Here is a 27,968-nt window from a genome sequence, read left to right on the forward strand (position 1 = left end):
CAAAACAAATAGTCATTTGGCCCAAGCGATCACAGGACGGACGAAGCCCTCCTGTAACACAGATGCGTTGGAAGAAAACACGAGCCCCGTCGTTAAAATTAATGCGAGGACGGCAGGATGCTCTTTAATCCGCATGATTGCTTTATTGTACAAAAAGTTTCCAGTAACAGTGAATTAGTTTTAAAAAAGGACAAAAAAAAAAAAAAAGAGTCATTTTGGATAGAAGCGCTTCACTAATTGCTTTATTTAAGCACACAAGGAAAAAAGTCTTATCTGACCAATTAGGTTGGAAGGGTTTTATTACCTTTAAGAAGCCATTAGCTAGGATAAAACACTGAAAGCACTCGTGTCAAAACAAATAAATAATGCTCTCTCAATTAGCAGAGAAAGCGGTAAATCCGTTAAATTAGAGACACACACCGCTTCACGCCCATGGCGAAGCCAGCACCCCCCACCCCCAAATTAATACAACAAGAGACAGTAGACTTGTTACAATCGCAGGAAAGATCAGGAGCTTTGGAGACCTGACGGTAAACGTTTCCTTATCTCCTCTCCGGCCCCCTCAACGGAGCCACCCCCGGACACGTTCAAGGGGGCAGGTGTCCAGGGGCCGAGCCCAGGGCTGCCCAGAGGGAGCCTCCCCCTCCCCCCCACCCCCTTTCTCCGGTCGTGTCCCAGGCGCGGGGAGAGACCGGGCTGGCGATCATTACCACCAGAGCCCAACAGAGCTGAATGGCCCGGCCCTCCCTGGGACAATGGCCGTCTGGAGCAAAAGGAGCCCGTCTCCTTCAGAGGCAGAGAATCACCCGTTACCCTGAGGCCCCAGGGCCCCCGGACCAATCTACTCTTCCTTCCCCCAAGGCTGCTGATCTTTCCCTAAGTAAAGGCTCAAAAGAAAAATACAGTGTTTTGAGGAGCACACGCCCTGGGGCCGCTTCCCCGCCTGGGGACAAGGTGATGGCAGCAGACAGCGGGGGGCTTTCTGTGGCACTGCACTGCTTTCTCAGTTCACTCGAGATCCTCAAGATCACTTCTGTCAGATCCGTTAACTTTACCCTGGTGGGTGAGGGGGGCAAAAACCAGCCCCAATCACCCTGTTAACTGAAAATAAATATAAATAAATGGTGATCCTTTCTTTTTTTTTTTCTGGCGATCCTTTCTTAAAGGGTCACTTGCCTTGCACGTTAAGACCACCGAGCCTCTGTCCACCGCTGTCCACCGCTGGGGAGGGAAGCCCCGTGACCTTGAACGGCCCCCGCTCCTGGGAGCAGTCGGTCCAGAGGAACATCTCGACTCGGCCACCGGATTAAAACCCGCTGTGACTAGAAAATGCCTACGGCTCTTCTCAAGATCTGCAGAAGCCGCACATGTCAGGGGTGATCAAGGAGGTGGATTCTTACTTCCCGACCTTTTTGCCTAATACATAATGGTTGGTCAGGGAATACCAGGCGATTTCCTGAAATGCCAGGGGCACCTTCGGATCGTTCTACAGCCACATCGGTCGTGAGAAAACCAGTGGTGGCCGGGAACTTGGGAAGGGGCAGGCTGGGGCATGGGTGTGGGTGCTAAGACCATGATCTGTTTGGACAACCTGAACGTCTGGACTTGCGTTTAAGTTTCTGGAAACGACTTCAAAGTCAATTCTAAAGACACATTTTATGTGACTGATCCAAATAAAACATAGCACATTTAATGAGGTCACGCTCTTCGCAAACTTCTCAGGAGAGGTAAAAAACAATGGAAAAGCCATCGAAAATTATACAAAGACCATCAGAACTATACTGGCGTCTCAAGACCAAGTAAAAACGTGAACAAGTTGAGCTTTCAAAGCCATCATCGCTTTCCACATTATTCTACAGTTCCAGGAATATATTCGAGCACCATAGTGATAATAGGTAAGAAAACGGCAAAGTCCCACTCTGGCGATCTGATTCGTGCTCGCACAAATGAGGGACTTCTAGTCAAGATTTTCACAATCTGTCGGAACGTGCTTACTTTCCGGGCATGTTAAGCAGCAACGCAAGAGCCGATAAATCATGCCCCTGGTGGAATATTCTACTTTGAAATGGAGTGATGTTTGGTTAATAATTTGAGATCCACTAATCCTAAATGGGGTGACCCATTTAGAATGGCCTCTGTGTAAATTCACAGTTCATTAAATGGTGGCTAGTTTGAACAGGTCATTATGTAGTTAGTGTGTAAGTAATGGATTGGGCAAGGATGGCTGGGGACGAGGACAGGGGCACACTGGCTGATTCTGGTGACTTCCATGACACGGCCAAGCTTCCCTTTTTCATGTTTTCAGGTGCGGTTGGTTCAAATCACCAACTTTTAAATTTAGGTGGTTTTGTTTGGTAACCCCTTTGGGTTTACAGTAGAAAATGCAGTGCACAAACTCTAAATGAGGAATAGTCCATTTACGATTAATTTAAACTTATGAAGCTGTTTTAACTGGCCCATCTAAATGTGTTAATTAACATCAATGATGGTTTCTTATTTTTCACACTTTGTTACTCTGATCATTAACAGTGATGGAAAAGCTAAATTAAGTTAATGGGGAACGGATTATAAATTCTTAAAGGACTTCTCAGTTTGTTTTCAACTGGAAAATATACAGAGAAAGATGAAGAGGCATTTTTGCCTCTACTCATAAATTTTTGGTACCAAATTTCTTAAAAACCAGATGGTTTTTAAAAAACGTTTCCAAAAATTATTTTTACATGCTGCTCAGACATGACTGCTAAAAAAATAGCATATGCACATACAATATCGAACAGCTTGCGGAGTGCCTGTAAACATTCAACTCATTTTCTCTTTCTAAAAAAAATATATATTATAACCGATGACAGAACTCAATCTCTATTCTGCAGCAGCATCAAAGGTCCTTAAATTCTTGACAACGAAGGAGAAACAGCAGCTCATCCCCCTGCTGGAGCACGACCGTGACGAGGGGTCCAGGCAGGCGCTCGCCGCCCCCACGCGGTCCGCAGCCCGCGCCTCCGCTGTGCCCGCAGGGCGGCCGAGCCCCTCGCGCCCGGGAGCGCACACGGGCGGCCCACGTGGCCGCACGGCCGCCTAGCGAGACTTCACGCCGATCAGGACAACAATGAGGACAATGATGACGACAAATAGTATTAAAATCACAAGCATCTTCCGATTCTTCTTCTGATACTGCTCTGCCTACAGAAAGAGGAGGGGAGAGAGGCCGTCATTTCCCCGAAAAGCCGAATAGCGAGCCCGCCCACTTCCGGTTCTGGGCTTGCGGGTCTGTCTGCCTAACTGGCGTCTCCGCCACGGGCTACGTCATCAGAGTCCCGCCCGCCAATTCCGGCACAATTAATCGACACGAGTGGACGAGTGCCGCGGTCCCGGAGCCACCCATCTCCCCCGGGGCTGCCCCAGAGCCCGGGCCCGCCCCAGAGCCCGGGCCCGGGATCCGCCGTTATGACAAAGGCCGGCAGGAGGAGTCCACGGCTCTGCCTCAGGGCCGGGCCGACCCGCTTCCCCGCCTGCTCCCACCGTCTGCGACGAGCCACTCTTCCCACCCGAGCCTCCCGTTCCTGGGCACGGTTCCTCGGACGGACGTGTACCTCCTTCACCATGACGCCCAACAACTGGCTACGGTTCCCCCGTGGGACTGACGGCCCCCCAGAGGGTGTTTTCCGCCTCCCCTGACTTTGGAAACAAGAGCACACCCCTCCCTTGAGATGGGAATGGGAAGGAGTGAGCCATGGGTAGCAAGAGCAGAGAGAGACCCCCCCCCCCCCCGCCCGCGGTCCTCCCTCCCCGTGCTTCTGCCGACCCCGCACCCTCTTGCACACCGCACCCGCAGACCTCAGCCTGGAGGCCGGGAGAGGGGGCGGACGCGCCAGCCGTCACACCTCCCCTGCCGCGCACAAACCCAACGGCGGCCCGCCTCGGCTTCCCGGGGACTGGCCCAGAGAAAGGAAGAGCAGGCCCCGCGCTGCCCCGGGGGCGGGTGGCGGGGTGGCTACTTCACGGGCAAGGACAAGAAGGCGGCAGCTTGATGGCCACGTCTGCCGAGAAGATCCAGCCCCTTCTGTCTTACTTCCGTGCTCCCCGCCAACCTTCTGACTGGTAGTTCTGCTTCCTAAGTGAACCCACCTACCCCCTGGGAGCCACTCATCCACCAGGAGGAAACCGCGGCCTAGACGGGTCAGCCCGTCTTGCCAGTCGGGCCCGTGTGCGGCCACTCCCGAGGCTCAATCAGCCCCGGAGGAGGTGACGGCCGGCTGACGGCCGGCCACGCTGCTGACGGAACGTGACGTGAGAGGGAAGACGGGGCTGGCTCACTTCTCTGACAAGGAACCCGGGACGCCAGGGGAGCCGATGCCGCACGGGACTTAAAAACCTCTCAAAATGATTCATGAAGTAGACCCTGAAACAACATTCTTCGTTCCCCCTGGATTTGTACGCTCCTGCGGAGAAAGCTTTGCCCGTGGTCTGCGTTCTATCAGAGGACACGTTTCACTAGTTTTTATTGAAGAAACTCTAGCAACAGCAGATCAGAAGCTGGGTATTACAGAGCGGGGAAACTCGAGTTGGCGGTCACCCCCATACACAAGGCTGGCGGCAAAACGAGTCCGCAAGCTTCGAGCCCTCGGCCCGTCTGAGGCGGGCCTCTTGTTCGCACCAGGTGCCGGGAGTCTCACTCCCACCCTGCTGCGGCAGCGAGCGTCAAGGGCTTCTGGTCACACCTCGGCAGGCGTCACCTCCTGTGCACTCGACACCACCCGCAGCCGGGGCCGTCCTGGCCGGAGAGCAGCCAGCTTCCGCAGAGCGACAGAGCGATTCGTTAGTGGACTGGAAAAATGCTCACGCTATGGCTCCGAGTGTCACCGGGTCTCAAAGATACAAGGAAACGGACAGAAATTTGTCTCCTTTGTGAAGCGTCCTCGTCCCTCTCAAAGCACACAGGCCCCTAATTACACACGAGATCCCCTCGGCTGCATGTGTGGGTTTCTCATCACTGACGACCAGGCTTCGAGGACGCTTCCCGTTTATTTTTAACAAGTATCATGAAAGATCTTCCCGAAAGAGCCGCCTTCCCAGCAAAGAGTAAGGGAGCTAGCCTCACGTCAACAAACGGCTCTTTTCTCAAGGTAGCACACAGAGACGCCGTGGCAACTAAAAGGGAAAACGAGACTTTTATCTGCTCCGGAATGACCCTCCAGCAGCAATCCATCAGAAGGGCGTCACAACAAGAGAGCCCCGAGTCAGCACCAACGAGCCAACAGAACGTTCGACGCGCGTCTAACAAATGCCCGTTCCCCTGACTTCCTGAAACAAGATTCAAAGAGCGAGATGCTTTCTGACAGAAAGAAAAGCCCAGCTGCTTTGTAATTTCCTGTCACGGGAGGGAGTTCTCAGCAACGTCAAACCCACGTGTGAGGTGCACCTGGAACCGTTTCCTGCCGGACAAGGGTAACCACCGCCACGGCCGGCTCCACACAAGCCGCCAGTGTGCGTTCTTGTGCTGCTACACGGAGGGTCCTCCGGGGAAGCCTTGGTGTCTGAGAACAGTTCCTCGAGTTCTAGGTTACCGAAACATCCGACATTACCTTGTGAAGCTGCTTCAGGCCGTCTTTGGTTTTGATGCAGGACTGCTCGACATTATAGTCAATTCTATCAAGGACTGTACCCTGAGTAAGAAATGACAGTTACAGACCATCAACAACCCCAACGGGAAAAACGGAACTTCAAAAATGAGAAAGGCACACTGCAGACATCGTTACGCACAGGATTATCTGTTTTACTTAACTGGGTGGTAAAGGTGCACATGGAAAGCTCTGGAATCCATCCCCAAGCGATATTAGGCACTCAATGGCAGAGTGCTGTGTTAGTGACAATAAAGTCTACCTCGTGAGACAGAAATACTGACAAACTGAGATTTCTTTTTTGGATTTAGCCACTCTAAGATATGCCACGTTCAGACTTACTGGGGCTTTAAAAAACATACGGTTCAGTGGAAATAGGCTCTGAGAGGCGAAGGGCTGACTTCTGTGCCCATCCGCTGCGTAAATACTTGGATGCAGGTAAGCAGAGAACGCGGGTTAAACTAGACCCAGCCATGATGAGGCCTGGAAATTGCCCATCATGTCTACACACGTCAACACAGGCTTCCATGGGTCGGAGCAAAGACAGCGAGCTCCAATCCGCCACGTCAAATTACACCTTTGCCTCCAGGAGAATTCTGGTTTTAATTGTTTAATCTCTCGGTTCACACAGAAAGAAGGGAACACCAGGCTACATGCAAGAACAGGGCTCTTAATGGAACACGCTGTATCAGTAGAGATAGCAAGAGCAGTTCCTTGGGAACCACGGGAGTAATTATTGTAACTAGATCTTCCACAGCCTCAACACTCCATTCTGCAGCTGGTGGCAGGGGGATCGGGACCCAAATCCCTGCTGGCAAGATAATAAAACCCCGTAATCAGATTGTAACAGCGAACAGACAATTTAATTCTACTTGAAAGCTAGTGGTTCCCGTTGCCATTACGCAGTAACCTGCCAATATTAGAAGGGAAACTTTATCTACTGCCAGAATCATTGCTGAGTGGGGGGCACCAGACCCCCAAAGCGGGGTGGTCCCCTGAGCATCCTTGGAGTTCGGTCGGAGAATAGGAGACCTTTGGATATTTGTTTTTTACTTCAAAAAAAAAAAAAAAAAAAAAAAAAAAAGAGAGAGAAACAAAGCTCTCGGTATTTTTACAGGGAGTGACGTTAGCACGTGTATGTAATCTGCACATGTACCTACGTACACGTGCACGCACACGCGTACATACGTGCACACGTGGGGGGAGAGGGGCAAATTCTGTTCCCCGACGGGAATGCAGAATCAGAAGTCTGAAGAAGGACCCGAGGTACGGCAGGAAAACTCAATGACGAGGGAGCTAAACCACGTACCTGCTCCACGATCATCGCTCCCAAGTCCCTAAAGATTTCATTCAGGTCAGAAATGGATTGCACGATCTGGCGTATCTCCCGCTCCCTCTCCTCCACCATCAGCGTGTTCTGTTCCACCAGCACTAACTGGTCATCTGTAAAACCCTAGCGAAACAAAACATACAGGGTTTGTACGTTGGAGGCCGCCCCCGCCCCCCGCCCCCCGCCCCGCCTCCAGAAAGGGATGGTGTGTGATGTTAGACGTAAGTCAAAGAATGAATTCTGGAAACACTTCCACAAAGCAGGTAAACAACACACAAGCACTGATTTTCCCCCGACAGGCAAGATCCAAACTCCTAAAACACGCCGCAGGATCTAAAGCACGACTGGCCCGAGCAGGGGACGCGGGGGAACCCACGTCGGCCGCTCCGCAAGGGCCGAGGAGCAAAACCAGCGGGATGAACCCTGCGCTTCTCTGGGTTCTTCCCCAAGTGGGGTGGGCAGACTGCTTTCCTGAAGGTTCCGGAAGGCAAGACTGCAAGGTCTCCTCGTAGCCTCTGCAGAGGGAGAAGCAGTATGGCCCCCACGACCGCTCCTGCAACCGCTGCACAGACTCTACCTGAAGCAGCGCTGACCCATCTCATCGCACACAAGCCAACGGTCTATGAAGAGAAGGAACAGAGCGGAGCGCGAGTGTGGAGCAGTCAGTTCTGCAGCCCCTTCACGTACCCGATCATAGAGCGTATTATCGTCTCCATCATCCATTAGTGGTACTGCTGTATCAAAAAAATGCTGGGATCTTTCCTCTCGATTCTTCATGCCTATCATAGATAGGAATTCACTTTACTGGAATATGTAAACCGTCCTGGTTACTGCGCCGCCATTAAAAAGGGAAATCTGGAGTAAAACTCAACAGTCAAAATGGAGGTACTCTCAGCAGCTTTAAAAGAAGCCTATCTCCAACAGAGGTGGGGGGAGAGTAAAGATTATAAACATAAAACAATATGCAAGCATTTGGCGTTTTTCAAGACAAAAATCACACTGCAAATGGGTACAATTCACTCGATGCCAAGTGAGTGACAAAAGGACACTGAAACCATCTGAGCATCTCTAAGTAAGGCAGAAATATTTAATCGCACTGCTGTTACAAAACATTTTTTTAAAAAAATCGGTATTTCTCTCCAGAAGCATCTCTAGTAACAATTTCAAATGGCCCTAATCAAGTTTTAGAAGTAATAAAATTAAAATACCAATATGCCAGTTGTCAGATGGAGGGGGAACTAGGGTTTTTTTTGTTTTTTTGTTTTTGTTTTTTTTTTTGAGTATGTGGGGATATTACTGATTGCAGTGGTAATAAGGAAAAACCTAGTTTATGAGGTAATTCGAACGCAGACGAGGCTGACACCAGACTTCCCACTGTTCAGGAAGAAAGGGCAGGGCAGGCTGAGAGGATCACTGGCCAGGACAGCCAGCAGCCAGCATTTCACCCACTCCCAGAAAAGATTTTCAGGCACTCGAATACTTCAGTTGTTTTGCAAATATGAAGCTTCCACGTGATTGCAACTTTTTACCTCCGCGTTCGCACTGTCCTCCAACCCCACATCTGGGAAGCTACGGGCCTCGCCAACGTGCTAGAATGCTTTTCACATTGTTCGAGCTTGGCAAAGAGTAAGTTTTGTTTTTGCTGCATGTAACTGTTCTGACACCCCGTCCTCGGCCTCGGTCCGGGCATCATTTCGCACGGTGTGTGTGTGTGTTGGGGGGGGGGAGGGGGGGGCGGGTCCCTTTCGTTGCATAAGCTGTGAAACGTGCTCAAGGGGTGGCGATGGAGGGCTCGGGACGAAATGGAGAACTAGCGGCCAAAAGGAAGGATGGAGACAAAAAGCGGTCCTAGTGCTGGAACTTTCATGCCTCGAAATCCCGTCCATCACTCCCGGGGACACTCACGTCTGAGGTAGCCCGACTGCGCGCGCCGGAAGCTGGCCGACAGCTCCTGCAGGGCCTGGGCCAGGGAGGCCACGACGTTGCGAAGGAGCCGCTCCTCCTGGTCGGAGCGGGCCCTGCGGGCCCGGCCGGGCAGAGCCTGCACGGCGCGCTGGCACCTGTGGAAGAGCTGGGAGAAGGAGGCCACGGCTCCCAGTGAGCCGTGGAGGAGGGGCCTGAGTGCCAGTGCCGCTGCGCTCGAGGGTCTGAGAGCCGGGAGAGGCTCCGTTCGCACAGGCCGGAGTCACCCAAGGCGCACAGGCCAAAGCAACCCGAGGCTCCGAGGCTCCCAGGCGTGGCCAAACGCTGTGGGCGGGGCGGGGCGCACACCCCCTCCGGCCCGTTGCCCGGCCACGCACCGCTCTGGGACTCCGGTCCTCTCCCCAAGCCCCCGCCACCACCCCGAGGCGGCGGTTACCGTTACTGTTCCCACTTTGCCTACGAGAACACCGGGAGGCAGAGGGAGCAAAGGGAGCAAAGGGGAGCCGTGGCGCGGACCCCCTGCGAAGAGCCAGGACCCACACATCCCAGCGCCCAGAACCTCTGAGCACCAGGAGATTTAAACAAGTAAACAACGTAAATACTAAGGTTTCCCCACTGGTCAGATTATTTAAAAACTACTCAAATTTGGGGCGCCTGGGTGTCTCAGTCCGTTGGGCGTCTGGCTTTTGGCTCAGGTCATGATCTCATGATTTCATGAGTTTGAGCCCCATATCGGGCTCTGTGCCGACAGCTCGGAGCCTGGAGCCTGCTGTGGATTCTGTGTCTGTCTGTCTCTCTCTCTCTCTCTCTCTCTCTCTCCCTGTCCTTCTCCTGCTCAGTCAGTGTCTCTCTCTCTCTCTCAAATAAATACACACTTTTTTTAATTGCTCAAATTTAACATTTTACAAGGAATGTTTCTAGGGTGCTAAGTTTCTTGAAGATGCTAATACACTCCAGCCTCGGGCAGCGCAAGTTCCCAATCTTTTCCAATTACGAGGACCATTTTGTAACATGAACGATTTGTAAGCACTAATATAAGAACTTATACATCTCTAGATCAAGTGACTGAACTCAGCAATGCTCTGAGTTTATTTTTAAATCAGCTCACGGTGGCAGGTACCAACAACTGGGGAAACAGTCCCCACTCGTCTAAGACACAGGCTGATAACCTGGGGGAGCCCGGGGTCTCAAGTCTCTTGGTGGGCTGCGGGCTGGGAAGCGTAACTCTGGGGGAGGGAGGTGCGATCTGAGAGCTGTGCCACGCTCCGGCCTCTGAGGGGGCCGGGAACTGCCCACTCCGGCCTGGGGACCCAGTCCCACCCTCACCTGAGTGATCTCTTGGGCGGTGATTTCAATGGCGTGTTCCTGCTCACTGCTGTCGTCCAGGGTGGGCCTGTTTAAATGCTGGTCGTGAAGGCTGGCTAATTCCTTCATTTTCTGTTTGATCCGGCCAACGTCGTACTGTATCTACGCAAATGAAACCACCAAAGCTGCAGTGCCGCCTGCCAGGCATCTGTCTGCCTCTGAGACGATCAGCTACACTCTAGAGCACAGGGTCCGGGCTTCAGCCAACTTGTAGTCTCACCGACGCGTGAGCGACTTTGCATTCAGATTATCGAAGTTCAAATCCCACTGCTCATGACATGGTGCTTGAGTCTCTCTCTCTAATCCAGGCCACTCCCACTGAAGCCCAAACCACCGGCTCACACCCCTTTTCCGGTGGGGTGTAAGGCGAGCGACCCTAAGGCGGGATTACTTCCAGGTGCCTGCGTTCACCGTGTCGTCACGCTTCTCACGGCAAAAGCACCTTTACACGTGTCGGCGTCATACAATTACTTAAAAAAATAGGATCGCGTGAAACTAACATCCCACTTACTTCGTCCACTCCGTCCACCCACTTAGGGGGCGACCGCTTTGTCACGCCGATTGCTGCTTCTGGATCTAAGCTAATGCCCGACACCAGAGCCATACGGTCGTCGGCAAGCTACGGGGAAATAAAGGGACATGGGAAAAAAGTTACTCAGGTTCCATTTTGATAAGCACACTCTCACACCCTTTTAAATGTCACTCCCTGAGAAGACCAAGAAATGTAGGAGTAAGTGCACTTGCCTGTATCATAAGCTTGCTTTGGTACTGCTAGCATTTGGGATTGTGTTCCTATCTTTTCATGCACCAGTTCTTAATTTTCTCGGACATACTTGTGAACATGAATTTGACTTGATCTGGCTATAGAAATGTAATAAAGAAAATCAACAGAAGAGCCTTAACAGAAAGACCTCTTATCACTAGCACTACGTACGGACAGGATGGCATGAACCTCAACAATTAATGCGAGCAGATACAAGTTAAACAAAAAAATACGAGGCTACAAACGGAACTCACACAAAGTGTTCAGTAGGAGCAAGGTTTACTTACACACGTTTCGCTTATTTTGGAAATGGGACTGAGCCAGTCATCTTAGTCACAAGGTCATTAACCATGTGTTAAAATGTCTCAAAGAACTGCCTGAAATGATCAGCAAATCACCCACCATGCAAAAGCAATCCTCAAAAATCTCAACGCAAGTCTGCCTGTCGCTTCCTTTCTTCAGTTCAGTGTCCACACGCGGTGTTTTCACTTATTTTGAAATGATACCCAGAGCTCTGGTTCTTTTCCCGGGTCTCAGACACTGGCTTCGAAAACCTTGAAGACCCGGGGAGGGAAGGCCGGGCCTGGCTGAGTTAAGCTGCTGGCTTGCCTTGAGGCAGTGAACGGGTTGAGAGCCATCTGGAGGTGCCCTCCGGAGTTCAGAATTTATAAATGCCAGTTTCCAAAGATCCAAATGATGATTGAAAAATAATGGAAAACAGTAATATAAAAGTCTTTACAGGTAATACTTTGTAAATGCCCTAAACCATACTGTGGCATTGGGTGAAGAATTTATGTTGCTTTTCTCCCCCCCCCCCCCACTTCCTTGCATGTACCTAAAGTTATGTTTTCATTCATTCAGCAAATACTTGTTTGCTTTTCTAATAAGGAAACAAGACAAAATTTAAAAATCAACAGATAAAGGGAAAAAATGTGACATAAGCAAAAACCTACATTCAAAGAATTCTTCTATCCTAATTCTTCTATGCTAAACAGTTTACAGAAAAATTCCTACAAGCAAATTGGCATCTTGCAGCTGCCCCCACCCCCACCCCCCGCCCCTGCCAGGCCCTGCCCCCACGGGCTTAGGACATTCTGTGTGTTCCCGGATCACACCGCGTGCAATGACCACACCGAAGACACCAGAACCCTCGTAACTGCTCCCTGAGCGTCTCTGAGTCGTGATTAAGTCACCAGCATTCTGCCACCGCGTGGACCCTACAGGACCACAGAGTCATCTCGGGTCACAGACAAACTGTGTGTCATCCGACCTGCACAATCTGGGGCGCTGGGTCCATAAAGTGGCAATTCTCAACCACAGCCACCCTGTTTGTTTTCAAGAGTTCACCGATAGGAATCTTATATTCTTTTTATTGTTTTAATCCTCACGGAAACTAGGTGAGCTAGGAACTGTTATTCCAATCTATAAATGAGGAAATTGAAACTCAGAAAAGTCAAGTAGCTTGCCCAAGGTCACAGAGCTATTATGTGACAGATTAAAACTGGGTCCAATGACTCCAGAGGCCCCGTCTCCTCCACAGGCTGCCACTCATTTTGGAAGGCCCGTGAAATAGAATTGCAATTTGCTAAGAAAACAAATCAGGACAGCAAGCCCTCAGACTGAACCACCACCATGAAACACAGGCCTGGGTCCACCCCCCACCAAACCGTACCAGGGAGAGGGGACCAGCTCCCAGTGAGCACAAGAGTCTCAACATAAAGCGGCCTCTCTCACTGACCACCTGCGGGTACAGCAACGGGGCTCAGACCTCATCGTACACAGAGCAGGAACGGACCGGGAGAAGTCGAGCCGTTTATTCCTCAAACTCCTGCTCTGAAGTCACGGAAAGGTATGCAACTCTGCACAGGACATACTGACCAAGGCAGGAGGGACAGACCACACGGCCAACTCGTGCGGGACACAGAGCTGTGGGTCTGTCTCCTGGAGCAGAACCTGAACTCAAACCTCCAGCTGTTTATACAAAGCAAACCCCAAAACTGCTAAGGTACCTCTTCATGGGTCACAGAATTTCCTCGACGCCAGCTTATTATCTAATCTAGATTATTATTATATAATCTATATACTAATTTTATTAGTATATCATTTGCAATAGAGTAATACTTTATGTAGGCTTTTAAGCTCATGACCTTTTTTGTACTGTTTTTACTGTTTATAGAAATACATTAAACTAAAAAAGATACAGAGGTGGTATTCATCTAAATTTACCTGCGTAGTAATCAGTATCGACTTTTCTGAAACAAATCGACTTTCCTGAAACTTCAATCACACGTGAAGTCAGCTGAAGTGGACCCACCTCTTTTAAAATTTTTTTTTTTTTTTTTTTCAACGTTTATTTATTTTTGGGACAGAGAGAGACAGAGCATGAACGGGGGAGGGGCAGAGAGAGAGGGAGACACAGAATCGGAAACAGGCTCCAGGCTCTGAGCCATCAGCCCAGAGCCCGACGCGGGGCTCGAACTCCCGGACCGCGAGATCGTGACCTGGCTGAAGTCGGACGCTTAACCGACTGCGCCACCCAGGCGCCCCTGGACCCACCTCTTTTAAGCGGTACCTGGTTTTACCCAAGAGTTGTGTCCGCCCCCCCCCAAATGCGTATAAGTTAAAACTGGGGCCAACACGTTCTCTTTCAACGCTCTGAGGAAGCTTGCTAATTAAGAGATCCCTGCCCGAAAGTGACAGATCCCAGCTCAAAAAGCTGGCCCTGGCTTCCCCACATTGCATCAGGATTTTGCCAGTAAGATAGTCTATGCAGTCTTTGGGGCTGCAAACTTTAAATATTGGAAAAATTGTCTCTTTCCTCGTATAGTCTATAGCCATAGCTCATCCTGATAAAGAAATTCAGCAGTACTCAGATGAAATGTGTCCTGTATCTTACCAGTATGAATTCAAAATGAAAAAAAAAACCCACATCGTTTTGAGAAGGGAAAAACATAATTGAAGAGAAATGTCAACTACTTGAAATAGAAACAAATATGAACATTAACAAAATCTATGTTACATGCAAAACAATCACCCCCTTTCAACCTCACTTCACATCTGAAAACACGTTTTCTTATATTCTTAAGATCCAGGATGATCCTGTCAGTTTTCAAGTTGCCCTTTCAGTCAAGACAGGCTTTTTAAAAAACTGCCAGATTTTTTATTCTCCTTGCTTATCCTTGCTGAATTTCAACTTAGTCCCCTCTCTGAATATATGATGATCCTGGTCTATAAAGCTTTTCTAAAACGAACTTGTGCTTCTGAAATAAAAACAAAAACAAAAACTTTTCTGTATTTTTTAAATAAAAAAAAAATCAGTAAAAATTCTGAGGAGAATGTCAGAATTCTTGTCTTTGATTTGGGGCTCTGATTTGGGGGTGCGCTGGACCCGGGGTCATCGACGCAGGAAAATTCCAACAGATGTTCAAAACCGCACGCCCACAGGGCTCCTTGCCGGTCTCCCTACAGTTACCTTTGCCCTTGGTCCACTTTAGATGCCGACACTCGTCCCTTAAAGAGCACCAGACAGCACGGACAAGTTCCTGATCTACGGAAGGAACGCGCGCACACGCGTCCTCTTCTTATAAATCCGGCTGCCGCAAACCTAGAGCCTTTCTACTCTTTGGAAACCCTGCCTTTACAAGAAGGCTGATTTGGTGTCCTGTAAGATTAAGGACACAGCAAAGCCTCCGCAGAGATTAGCAAAGTCTGACATATGCCCCCCCCCCCCCATATCTGAACACAAATAAAATAAACTAAGTTCCGTCATAATGGATTGGTAACGAGAAACAATACTGACAATTCTGGATGGTTTGTGGCGGCGGGCACTTAGCAAGTCCTGAAGGGACGCCGAAACTCACAGCCTGGCCGCTCTCGCCTCCACGTGAGACAACCTAGGGGTGTGTATGATGAAGTCAGACCACAAGCGGGACTCGCTGGGCTCGAGATGGCTGGGGGACTTTGCTCACAGATGGTTAGGCCTCAGAAATCTCAGGTTTTTGAGGGAGTAAAAAAGCACGTGGATAAAAAAAAATCAGGGGGTGTCAGCACTGCAGTGTGTTTGATTTTTAAATCTGTGATCATTGGGGCGCCTGGGTGGCGCAGTCGGTTAAGCGTCCGACTTCAGCCAGGTCACGATCTCGCGGTCCGTGAGTTCGAGCCCCGCGTCGGGCTCTGGGCTGATGGCTCAGAGCCTGGAGCCTGTTTCCGATTCTGTGTCTCCCTCTCTCTCTGCCCCTTCCCCGTTCATGCTCTGTCTCTCTCTGTCCCAAAAATAAATAAAAGTTGAAAAAAAAAATTTAAAAAATAAATCTGTGATCATTTAAATAGTGACTAATTTTTCTGGTTGGTGAGACACTAAATGTCCAAAAGAGACACTTTTTTTAAGTGTGTGAAAAATAAATAACAGAAACATACAAAAAGAGAACAAAAACAAAAATCAGAGAATCCTACCACCCAGATATAAATGCTGCTGGTTTCACGGATTTTCCTTTTCTCTCAACTATTGTTCACACCCTTAAAAACTCAGGCAGCAATGATGGCCCGTGCTGTCGCTGCCGTCCTTCCACTGACGGGAGCCCTGTACCCCAACAACAAGCCCTCGGAGAGGACTGCCCCCTGTTGTACAAACATGGACACTAAGCCCGCCCCCCTGGATAGAGACTTTCCAAGCAGGTGACCAGCGGGCCCGGCCTGCGGCCCCCATGTCCCCACTATGTCACCGTGCCCTGCCCAGGCTATGTGCTTGGAGAGCTTGGCACTTACATCTTGTAATTTTTTATTACGTCCAATTATGAATGTTAAAGACCCAACAGCTTGGGAGACGACTTTGTTACAGGAAGAGAAGTAGATGAGAGCAGGGAACAAAGCAGAGGGCCAGACACTTCTCTGGGTAAGAAAGTAAACGGCGGGTGTGCTTCCTCCTTAGGGACACCCCATTGCTACTTGTGGAGAAAGACGCAGAGCGGGATCCCCAGGGCGCAGATTTTCAAGTTGATCCGGGCAGAATGACAGTCTACCGTGGGCACCCTGTAAGGTGCCACCAGATGGCTTCACTCTGGGAGACCCGAGGGATGCGGTCAGGAAATTCTGCTCAGGCCTCAACTCCAGAGGGATGGGCTTCTAACTCATGCCCAGAACCCGTGTGTCACTCTCACTATCCCCAGAAGACACCGACCCCAAGCCCTGCGGCAGTTGTGGTGAAGCAGGGCTCTAGACACCAAGCCCCAACACCCCCAGCTCCTAACCCAGCACCTGGAGCTGAATGGTAAGAAATGTGCCATTGTAATTAGCTGGGTCAACAATAAACACAAGCAATGAACGAAGTAGACAAAACCCAGGTCACGTACAATTCTGGAAGCTAACTTCATAAAAGATACAACAGTCCTGGACAGAGGACAAGAAGGGCCAAGTGAAGTGCTCACGAGGACGAGGTGGCCATGTGGACCCAGAATGAAGGCTGACTGAGTCTAGAGAATCCCAGAAGCACGGGAGTCGCGTGGGGCCAAGTGGCCCTCCGGGCAGCGTCTCTGGTGACAGGATGTGGAGACCCCCTTTAAACACCCAGAAGCTAAGAAGAAAAGCAGAAGGGCTGCTGGTTCTCACTGTGGGTAGCCAGTTTCTGAAGAGGGAGGCAAGACTGGAACTCGGCTCCCGGGGCAGACCCCTAAGTAACATGACCGTAGATGTGCTCCTCACATGGAAAGTGGCCAGTGTTTCTTTGACTTCTGTTCTTCTGTGGTTTGTTATCTATCCCCCATCTCACACTTCCTTCTGGGAGCCGTAGCCCCCAACTGTTCAAGAAGGGGCTGCATCTAATCTAAAAGGCCTCCGCTCTCAGCCCCCAGGCCTTCATGCCTTTCGAGTCTGGTCGGCAAACCCAGGCACATCCTGTCCACTGTGCCCCAGAGACGCTTAACTCCACTGTCGGGGAGCTGCAGTCACTTCCTAGCTCTCCAGGGCTGGGGCCCGGGCCCGGGCCCAGTGCTGGCAGGGAGGCCAAGACACCGGGATCAATGAGCTACTCGCTTAAGGGTAGCTGTTTTTAATTTTTTTTTAATTTTTTTTTTCAACGTTTATTTATTTTTTTGGGGACAGAGAGAGACAGAGCATGAACGGGGGAGGGGCAGAGAGAGAGGGAGACACAGAATCGGAAACAGCCTCCCGGCTCTGAGCCATCAGCCGAGGGCCCGACGCGGGGCTCGAACTCACGGACCGCGAGATCGTGACCCGGCTGAAGTCGGACGCTTAACCGACTGCGCCACCCAGGCGCCCCTTGGGTAGCTGTTTTTAAATACTAGCTTTTTTCTGTTTTGTTTTAATATATTTTTTTAAACATTTATTCATTTTTTAGAGACAGAGTGTGAGAAGGGGAGGGGCAGAGAGCGGGGTGGGGTTGGGGGGTGGAGGGGACGCAGAATCCGAAGCAGGCTCCGGGCTCTGAGCTGTCAGCACAGAGCCTGACGCGGGGCTTGAACCCATGGACCGTGAGATCATGACCTGAGCTGAAGTCGGACGCTCAACCGACTGAGCCACCCGGGCGCCCCAAATACTAGTTGTTTTTTAATGACAGAAGTAGTGCATGCACAGGTTTTAGAACCAGATATCCAACCTAAGAAAAGGGTATGCGATAGAGAGGAAGTTTTTCTTCCATCCCAGACTTTTCCTGGAAGGGATCCACTGTTAACTGTCTACTTTGTCTCTTCAGAAATTTCTAAGCACACCCAAGCGTAAATGGGAGTTGCTCTTCTCAACAACAAAACCCAGAAGAGCGGGAACCACAGCTTCCACACTAGTTCGCATCAGGCTCCTTCCCACTCGGTGATGCGTCCCGGAGCTCAGTTGGCCGCGGCCCCACGGAGGGACCGCACCCTTCGAGGTACAGGGAATCAAGATGCTACCCAATTTCTTTAACCAGCTCTCGACGAAGGCTATGCAGCAGGTTGTTCCCCATCTGTTCCTACCACTGACTAGTTAAAACAGCTTGTAGAACGTACAGGTAGATCTTCATCTACTAGTTAGGAGCTCCACTGGTTCTGAAGACAGTCACCCGAATCCCACCTCGGTGGTCCCATCTGAATTGCAATAAACAAAACCCCCAAATACCTCCTCTCTGTTACTTTTTAAAAGGTCTACCCTCAGGAAAAAATATTTTTATCCTTCCACAGCGGAAATGGGTCAGAGAGACACAAGACTGACAGCCACAGTTCAATCCCCTTTTGCCTCAACCCTTTCATTAGCGCTTCTAGACTACAGTGCTAGGAACATGCACCCTGTCCGTCTTCTCGGTGAGTTGCTAGTTAAGTCTTGAAAAGGCCGAACGTGCGCTGCTGGGAAGGGAAGGGGGCAAAGAGGGGACCCTGCAGTGACGAGCACACACAGAGGGTCGCCGGCCTCACCCCGGCACGTGACCGCGACCGCGAAGCCTCCCCGGCAGGCCCCCAGGTTGTGAGCCCGCTTCCTTGGGGCTCTCGCCAGACAGACACCATGTCCTCCACACTCTACCTGAGCAGCCTTGCTTCGCAGAAAGCAAGCAGCACGCTTCGCAGAAAGCAGGGGGTTATACACACAATCCTAAAAACAATCTGGCTTTTTGTAAGTTCAAGAAAAGGCTCACTCAACCTTTACTATTTATTTCTCAAGTTGAGACACTTTCCCAAGTGTAGCAAATAATTGTTCCTTAAACTCTTCTCTAAGCCACCAATTTACCTGGGGTGAAAATATATTAAGACATTCTGAAGATCAAATTGATAAACACAACAATTATGAGTAGTCAAAAGAAACGCTAAAACGTGTATCAGCTCTGTTAGTATTCTGTATATGACCAAAGACTTCAAAAAAAAAAAAAAAGACATAATTTTATTAACTAACATACAGAAATATTCAAAACACAATACCTCGTCCAGCTCCTGAAGAGACATGTTGTTCCCATCAGTCCCATCCAGTTAGGGATAGCAGAAAAGAAAGAAGGATGGGGACAGACAGATAAGGCATGGTCAGTTGAGAAACACTTTGATTTTAAACAGCTCTAAAGTTGACTAAAAATAAAGATCCACTAACCAAGGCATTTAAAAAATCTCCCCCTTTTGATTGCTCCTTTAAAAAAAAAAGAAAAAAAGCTACATCAATACACATGTATTTTTTTTTTTTTATTTACCATGATTGTTGTTTCGGTGAATGAGATAGGAAACAATAAGCAGTTGTAAAAATTAAAATACCATAAAGCAAATAAAATACACTTGCTTTAGTCTCACAACAATATAATGCTAATCTGTTCGATCAGTATCAAATACCACATACAATATTCTAAATTTCCCTTAGGAAGATACAGTAATTTGAGAGCAAAGCTAAAATGCAGTTTTACCGGGTCCAAGAAGTGTCTATTTTAGCATGTAAATGAGCCCTGCAAACGCAGCAGAATTAGCAAATGGACAACCCACAGAAACGGTCTATGGCTGCGTTCAGATCATATTTGAGTGACCACACGTGTAAGGTCTCTACAAATTCAATCCCGCAGACACGGCTTTATCCGCGGTAATAAGCCAGCCGAGAAACCCTTCTTCCCCGGAGAGAGACACAGGTGGTAAGAGAAAAGAAAAACTCTCCCCATTTGCTTGCCATTTATTATTATTAGTCTAGAAAGCACACAGTTATTGGTAAAGCCATTATCAAAGCAAGTAAACAAAACAAAACAAAACGAGAACGAGAGATTTTCCTAAGGGGGGAACAGGGAGGAAGAAGCACCGGCAGCCAGAGGACAAAGTTTCAATTCAAAACTAAAGGTTCTTTTTTAGATCGACATGGAACTCTCGCTTCGGAACAGATATTTACCAATGATAGATAATCTAAAGAACTAGGTCTTTTTTTTTTTTTACTTTTTTGTGTTATTGATCACTGAAATAATTTGTGGTAAATTTCCATCACCAACTGTGTTTTTTGTTTTTTTTTTTATGTTCAGCAGTAAATTTAGAAAATTAAAAAACGTAAGTTCCTTATTTAAAAATTAATAGTGCAAATGAAACTGGTCTGTCAGGACCAAAATATTATTAAACAATGACAGTAATAAAAAGTGTAATCAAGCAGTATTCCTCCACGTAAAAATTCAATTAGCTGACATTATAAACCTGAAAGGCGTCTTCATTCCTTCTACAACTTGCCACGAGAACAAAGAGAATGATATTTATATACACACCCTGCCATAACAGGAGTACTAGAAAATGTTAATAGAGAAGACAGTGTCAAACGGAAATCTGATTTAATTACCTTTTGCTTTAAGAAGAAAAAAAGACGGTGTTCTTATTTTTTAAGAGCTTAACATTTTCATGCAGAAAGCACTGCACTGTTTTTATTAATAGAACAGGACAGAGGGCAGAACCCCTAACTTCGGTGTCTCAGCCTGTACCTCTCTGTCCCTTCTGCTGTGGTTACTTGGCATCGAATCTTCGAACAAAGTACCACCGCGAGCCTCGGGTAAGGTCTCTGCTACACGTGAGCCTGTCCTCTTGGATTATTAACCCAGCACACACCCTGATCTTTCGGTTTTTACAATTACTGGCTGATAAGAGGTGAAATCAGAATCACGGACTAGATAAAGCCTCTTTTTGTTGTAAGTAAGAAAACTAAGCTGCAGAATGTATAAATCCATTTTCCCAGCGTCACAGAGCTTTATGGCTCAGAAGGGGACGACAGACCCAGGTGTTCAGGCCTCTTCCCCGCACCCCCCCCCCAGCATCTCTAATTTTATTAACAGTTCAGGAAATTATTAGTGATAGTCAGCTACTACCGTAACACATCGGGAATTAAATTCAGAGGTCAGCTTCCCAAAGAGTCCCCACCTACCTCCCCCCCATTTTGCTACTTAAAAATAGAGGGTGTTCAAAACCCCCAATGCCATCAAATTACCAGAAAATCTGGTCAAGAAACAAATTAAAACATTTAGAATTACCATGAGGAAAAACCAAAATACAGCCAAATGAAAACACGTTACTACACATCACCACCTTCTAAATCTTTACAATGTCTAAGTCTAGGTTGACCTGCCAATGGCATATAACCAAGCAAATATTGAAAACTCCAAGTAGCATGTGGAATTTATAGTCTAACGAACTTTCTACATAAAACTGAAAAATAAGTGGAAACCCATCTGTGTTTACTCAGGAAGTCTGGAAAAGTTGAGCAAAATGACTTGGAAGCACAGGTCTATGCTATCGTGATATTTACTTTGTTTCCGTTACGGCCAAAATAAAACTTTGCTTCTCTTTTATCCAACAAAGTACCCTTATTCTCAAGTAAGCCTCACTGCTCAGAGGGAATCTTTAGAGGCAGGAAAGCAAACAGCTCTAAAGAGAAATATACAATGATTTCATACTTGGATTCTAAAGACAGAGGACTAATTTTCCAACAGACTCAGTGGGGACTAGAACCTTCAATATGCTAGTAAAAACGCAGTTAGGCATGGCTGGAGAGCAAGACACAGAAAGATGCTACCCTACTGTAAGGAAAAAACACCCCCAAGACTTAAACAATGGGTCCTTCCACATTCCGGGATGTGCAGCGACAAACAGTACTGCAGCCCAGTGGGTTAGCACGGGGCTCTGGGGCCGGGTTGGCCGGAGGCCCCACCCCAGCTCCCGGACTCTCTAGGTGGGGGGCACTGGACAAACCTTAGTTCCCTTATCTGTATCGTGAGAAAAACAACAACACCCGTGTGACAAGAGCTCTGTGAGGCTGCACACAGAAGGTGCCCACATGCCCGGAGCCCAGAGCCAGGCACATAGTAAGCTCTCAATAAATCTCGGCTTACGTTACAGTCAAGACTGAAGGACTTCAGGTTTCTTATAACCTTAGTTAATCCTCAGTATCTTTTCTCCCCCTAAAGCACACCATGTTTTATTAAAAATAATGTGGTTTCAAACTAATCTAAGGCCAATTAACTCCAGCTTCCATTGATAGATTACGCATTATTTTAAAGCACAGGATAGATCAGGCAAGTCAACACTAACCGCGTGGCTCCAAACCCTCTCTTAGACCCATTCCAGACCAAAGGCGTCATATGGCACCTCATCAAGGTCAGAACAGCAACTCAACAACTACTTTTCATTCATTCGTTTGAGACTTCACACATTTTCCTGAATGATTATTTTACTTTGTAAATTCACTTGAGCTCCTTAAAGCCAAGCTGCCTGTAACTGCTTGAATGAGGCGGTGCCTTCAACCCTGCACTTGGCTGATACAACGTCAAAGTTAGGTCAGCGAGGTCCCGGAGCCACTTCCAAGGATTTTTGCACGACGCTGGCCCAGTGGGCACAGCGACGTTGTTGACTATTTCTCCTTTTCAAATTGAAGCTAGGGCTCCTAGGGCTGTGTGCCTTGGTCAGGGGAAACCACGTACTGGACCAGAACTCAAGAAGGCATTGTTGAATCCATACGGCCCTCAGAAACCACCTAACTCAAACCCCTCAACTTATAAATAAGGCAAAAGATGTCGGAAGAGACCAAGGAGCCTAAAGACTCATTCTGAGTGAGAGTCAGCCACAGAGTGAGACTTAACCCTAAATCGCCAGACTCAGAGTCCAGTGCTCTTTTCCTTTATTTCACACTGCCGTGAGGCACAACAATGATGGGGGATCTAGGACTGAGGCCCAAACACAATGAATGAGAAACGCCAACAATTGCATTTTGCTGCAAGTCTAAAAAAACAAAACAAAACAAACAAACAAAATCAACCCCTGTCTGTTTCTAACAATTAGTTTTACCAATATCAATACAAGCAAAACCACAATTAAGGAGAATTTTGTTCAGCTCTGGCTGCTAAACTTTAAAAGGCATAGAGGAAAACTAGATTTCATTCACAGGCAAGAAACTTAACCAGGCTGTGTGAGCCGGGGCTGCTGAGCTAGATAGAAAAAGCTCTCGGCAAGGAGAAGGCTGCAGGGTTATCAGGCAGAAGAAGGAAGAGGCTTCCCGTGTCAGAGACCCTGAGGGCCAGAACCAGAGCTAGGACCACAGGATACAAGGTACAGACTTGGGGTTCATGCAGGCAAAGGCTGTTTGGGACTGACTGGCTGCTGGATTCCCCTGTAGCCATCACAGAATGTGGTCGAGGAAGGGAGGCATAAGGGTTATCACAGCTGGGATGTCGGGTCAAGGATCTTTAGGTCTCTGCTGGCCCTGGGGACTCGGCTTGCTTTGTCGCTGCACATCCTCCTTAAATTCCTGCTTAGCTGTGACATATTTGCCTGAATGCTGCATCAACCTGTTTCAGCATGCATGTCTACAGGCGCACAGAGCAAGCCCACCGTCGCCACCATAGAACTTCTGGGTTTTTTCCCCTTAAACTAGGATGCAGTGAAATGCATGTTTAAGTTTCTTGAACGATATGGCTTTGGGTGTCCTGTGTTTTGAGGTGTGTGAGGCACACACGTGCACACAGCCTTCTAATCAAATCAAAAAATCACAGCCTTTTCCTTAAATAAGGATGTGAAAATTCAGCTTTAAAACTTGAAAACAAAAGCCCCCTAACCCCCCTCCTCCAAACTAGCAGTTCGATGTGATTTTTTGATTTATTTTGGGTTGTGTGTGAGGTAACAAACACACATGGAAATCAACTTCTGCAGCTTTTTCTTCTAACTAGGAACTAGAAATTTCAGGTTATGATTTTTTTAAATTAAACTCTAGAATTTAGCTGCTTCCTTTTTCATGAATCTGAGTTTTATCAGATATTTACAAATTGCCTCCTTTGAATTATTTTGCTCACGTTTTTAATATGCCCTGTATATATCTTTTAAGTTTTTATTTCAAATTTTTCAAACATACTGAAAAATATGTAAAATGTATGTATGATGTCACCCCACATACTCATCAGTAGACTTAACAACCAGTAACATTTTGCCTTATTTGTTTCATTTGTGGGGGGTTAAATATACAAAGTAAGTTGCATTTTACTCATTTCACTACTCAACATTTCAGTTAGGTATTCTCTAATAAAATTAACAAATTTGATTAATTATAATTAGCTTAATTAACTAATTATTTCTTAATGTCACCTAAGACCCAGGCCATATTCAAATTTAATAACTTTGATTTTGTTTGATTTGCTACATGGTTTTGAAATTTGCAATTCAGAAATGAGGTGTTAAATTTTCTATGAGCTAAACATGCAGTGAAAAATGCTGCAGAAGTTACTGGATAAAGTTTTAAAAAATTGTGTTAGACATGGCTCCCCCAACCCCCCCCCCAAATGCTTATAGCACTTTTACAACTTCCAGAAAAGTTGAAAAAAATCATACCCTCTACTTAGTCATGTTAACATCTTGTCATGTTTGATTTTGTGTGTGTGTGTGTGTGTGTGTGTGTGTAGAACAGTTTCTGGTGAATTGATTGGAAGCAGACTGAAGATGTGTTACTTCACCCCTGAACGCTTGAGAAAAACTTGACATGTCATGTGTTTTCTTAATGCATACAATTAAAAATATTAATAGGTGGGGCTTTTTAACTCTAACTTAAGCAAACCATTTTTGTTTACTTGCAAATTCTATTTTTTAGATAGTCTGAATTGACTACAAGGATATTTTAAATGATCTGATTGCTTATAAGCTGAGAAAAATTTCAGAGACTAATATCATTATGTAACATTTTAAATGGTGAAACATACAGAAAATATCGTTCTAATGTTCTGACTTAGATATGTATAGTTTGATTCAGAAACCTATTTTCCAGAAATTGCCTGAGTTAGCTAAATACATCTATACCTTTTTTGACATATCTAATTTTCCAAATTATAGACTTTAGCTATCCATGTTTAATTATTTGACTTAGCTTATACGTATATTTTCTAATGGCCTACCTTAGAAAACCAATTTAAAAATCGGTCTGACTCAGAGATGCACTTTTAAAAAGCTGCCCGGCTCAGACACCAGGTTTTTAAACTGTCTGACTTAATGATTAATAATAATGATAATAAAAGTCTCATGTTACCCAACAGTTCAGGGTGTTTTGAACTTTATACGATGAAAAATTTAAAAGCAAACAACGTTGTTTCAATAAATTAAAACCGATACCTTAGAAACATTAACCCGAGTTTTGGTTCTGTTGTTCACCCCCCCCCCCCGCGCCCCCCATCAGGTAGCATAAAACCAAGCATTTGAGGAATATGCAATTTTTACATCTTGTTTGATAAAACTAAAGTTCCACTGAGGAATTTTATTAATTCAATTTCTACTCTCTAATTCTTGGCTTATTTCAGAGCTTTCTTTTCAAAAAATCAGCACTGGAATTAGCCCGTTTTCATTTACACCTCTTTCGGTACAATACCATTTCTTCCTCAGTTTATAAATGCAAAAAACAACTTCAGATTCTTAAGTAAATACAAATCTAAACATACCCCGTCCCTGTTTTCTATGCCTTTTGACCTGAATTTGCACGATTTTATTCCTGAAACTGTGCACACGCGGCTTACAACAGCTTTTCCATAGAAGCAATATGGCCAAAGACATTTTCCACTTGTGAGTTACAAAAGGGAAAAACTGTCTTTGTCACTCATCAAGACACATGGCATGATTTTTCTGAAGCATTCAGTAAGGCCATAAAGGAAAAAAATTAAAAGGTAATACAGTCCCTAATAGGTGAAATAACTGTGAGGTCCCCAGCGCTGTATATTTCAAGTATAGTCCCTCAGAGTCTGGTTTGGGGGTGACTTTATTTCCTTCATCCTCCAAGGCTGCTTCTATTCAAACCTAGCCTGTTTATAGCAAGGAGCACCCCCCCCCCCACTACAAACTAGTTTCCTAACTTCACTTTTCAATTTAAGATCTTCCAGAGCTAATCACGGTCTTGCACAGACCATGCAACCCGGGCCCTGATTTACCAGAGCAAGAAAGAGCCAGAAACTGAAGCTCAGAAAAGGTAAGTAGACCTCGTCAAAAACAAACAAAAAAAGCCCCTCGGCAATCTTCCCAGGCCCTCCCTCTAAAAGATCCTACCGCTGCGCTAAAGAAAGGTTCAGATTAATTAAATCAAAAAGCATGTGCTATTTTGAAGGTTAATTTTCACATACATACATGTTTGGTTTTTTTTTGTTTTGTTTTGTTTTTTTTAAAGTTCGAATGGAGGGAGAAGCTTAATTTCCTGTCTGGGAAATGGAAAACGAAGAACCTAGCACCTTAGTCTCCCAAACAGGAGCCCCCAGGAAAAACAGTGAAGCAATTATTCACAGGGAACAGGGCCCCACACAGGGCCGCGAGGCCATTAAAAGAAAACGGGTGAAACAACAACAAAACACACACACACACACACACACACCCCAACTGCTTCCTCATTTGGGGGAGGGTGTCGTTCATTTGCAAAGATACGGGCTCGGCGATCTTGCAACCCAAAGTGAGGCTCCGTATGGGGGGAGGGGGAGGGGGAGGGCGGGGGCTTAAACACAAAACGAGACAAAAAGGCTTCCGGAAGGCCCCAATTTTTCCAAATCTCCGTGTTAAAACACATGTAAATCGGAGGCGGCCTGTCGGGCAGTGACGCCCGGGGCGGGAGGGAGGCGGGGGAGGAGGGTTGCGGAAGTGAAGAGAGAGAGAGGGCAAAGGCAGAGGTGGAGCAGGGGCCTAAAACTGTTTTTGTTTTTGCTTTTTCTTCCCCGTCCAGGGTTGTACACGTCCCCGGCCCCTCGCCCAGAGACCTTCCACTTCGGATTATTCTTAGTCTCATTCTTCTTCTTCTCTTTTTTTTTTTTTTTAAACAGAGAGACAGACAAGAGACAGACAGACAGGCAGAGCCGCTGTGCACACGGTGCGTGTGTCGGAGAGGCCGCCGGGAGACTCACCGCAGCAATGCTACGTGAATGCAGAGGGCTGGAGGTGGTGTAACTACTCACTTGCTCGGCTAACAGCTGCCGGTTTTGGATGGAATTATTCCGCAACAACAAGAAAGCGTCGGTTAAACGCCTGGTGGCCATGTCTCACCCTTTGTGACCCCCCGCTCAGGGGCCCCCCGCCCACTTAGCACTCCTGGTTTGTTCACTTTTCTTGCTCTTGGCCTGGCCGGGTCGGGCCCACCCTTCACAGACACCTGCCTGGACAAGGCCTCGAGCCAGGCGGGCGCAGCTTTGCGCTTCGCCCAGGCGCCGAGACCCCTCCCCAAATAACCACCTCGGCTTTCCAATTGTCTGACTCCCCCTACTCAAGGCCTGCCTTCGATCTCTAAGCACTTAAATCCCCCCAATCCTCGCCTCGCTAGCCAACGTCCCAGAGACCCCACCCCAATCCAACCTTGGATCTACAAGCGTCTCACTCGCCAATCCGGCGGTGGACTGGGAGGCCCTGAAGCCCCCTACCCCCCTTAGTCTCGGAGACCCCCCCAGGGGCTGTGCCCCCTACCCCTCACTTGGCTCACACGCGTCCAGGCCGTGCCCTGAGGCCTGCCCGTGACTCAGTTTCCCCACCAGAGGCCTGGCCTAGGCCTCCTTTGGACAAGCCGAGGCAAGGCCTGGGCCCTGAACTCCAGGGCGCCTGGTACTCCCTTCTTGGGCCTCGTCTGGGCCTGCTGAGGCCCGGGCCCGACCTCCTGACCCCGTCCCTCTCTGGGCGGCCCGGTCCTCCACTGCCACAGCGGCCTGCCGGCCTCCAGGAGGGCAGCAGGGCCTGCCTCCCCGGCCTCCTCACTCCTCTTCTCCGGCTCCCTCCATCCCCGGATCTGACTGCAGCTCAGCCCCGGGCCGTTTCCGTGCTGTGGTCCCGGGTTCTGGCGTCCCCCCTGGCCCTCTTCCTGTCCGTCCCTCGCGAGTGCCCCCCTGCGACGTTCGCAAGGCTTGCTCGCAACGTTCCGGGCGCGGGAGCTCCCTGCCCCACCCCTGCCCCGGGGCACGGGAGCGCTCCGCCCTCTCCCGGGGTGCTCCCGGGGCGCCGGCTTTCCCCCTTCCCGCACCGGGCCCGGGGCTCGGGGAGCGCGCCAGCGGGCGGGCCCGAGCCTCAGGAGC

The 27,968-nt window shown here is 48.2% G+C and overlaps 1 protein-coding gene across 7 annotated transcripts; it reads right to left on the reverse strand.

Moving 5' to 3' along the window:
- Window positions 1-123: 123 nt before the first annotated feature.
- STX16 (syntaxin 16) lies at window positions 124-27,777 on the reverse strand. Of its 7 annotated transcripts, none has more exons than XM_030309307.1 (10): window positions 26,868-26,946; window positions 18,895-18,906; window positions 10,981-11,097; window positions 10,748-10,855; window positions 10,198-10,338; window positions 8,854-9,019; window positions 7,636-7,727; window positions 6,928-7,071; window positions 5,583-5,663; window positions 124-3,180 (listed from the first exon to the last, which is right to left on the reverse strand). In XM_030309307.1, the coding sequence occupies exons 3-10, from the start codon at window positions 10,987-10,989 to the stop codon at window positions 3,076-3,078; spliced, it is 846 nt and encodes a 281-aa protein (XP_030165167.1). In that variant the 5' UTR covers window positions 10,990-11,097; window positions 18,895-18,906; window positions 26,868-26,946; the 3' UTR covers window positions 124-3,075. The 7 variants fall into 7 exon arrangements, with proteins under 7 accessions (XP_030165167.1, XP_030165166.1, XP_030165162.1 ...); XM_030309306.1 differs by having other exon boundaries at window positions 26,817-26,895; XM_030309302.1 differs by lacking the exon at window positions 10,981-11,097 and having other exon boundaries at window positions 26,817-27,777.
- Between the last annotated feature and the right edge of the window lie 191 nt (window positions 27,778-27,968).

The sequence above is a fragment of the Lynx canadensis genome, chromosome A3 (genome assembly GCF_007474595.2).
Source record: "Lynx canadensis isolate LIC74 chromosome A3, mLynCan4.pri.v2, whole genome shotgun sequence".
Taxonomy (NCBI): domain Eukaryota; kingdom Metazoa; phylum Chordata; class Mammalia; order Carnivora; family Felidae; genus Lynx; species Lynx canadensis.

Bases quoted from the DNA above. Each gene is read 5' to 3' on its own strand.
- STX16 (XM_030309302.1), bottom strand. From the start codon at position 26,948: ATGGCCACCAGGCGTTTAACCGACGCTTTCTTGTTGTTGCGGAATAAT. The intron at 10,339-10,747 runs GTAAGTGGGATG...TCATTTGCGTAG, and splicing joins GGGTGGACGGAGTGGACGAA to ATACAGTACGACGTTGGCCG. The intron at 7,728-8,853 runs GTGAGTGTCCCC...TATCTATGATAG, and splicing joins GCAGTCGGGCTACCTCAGAC to GCATGAAGAATCGAGAGGAA.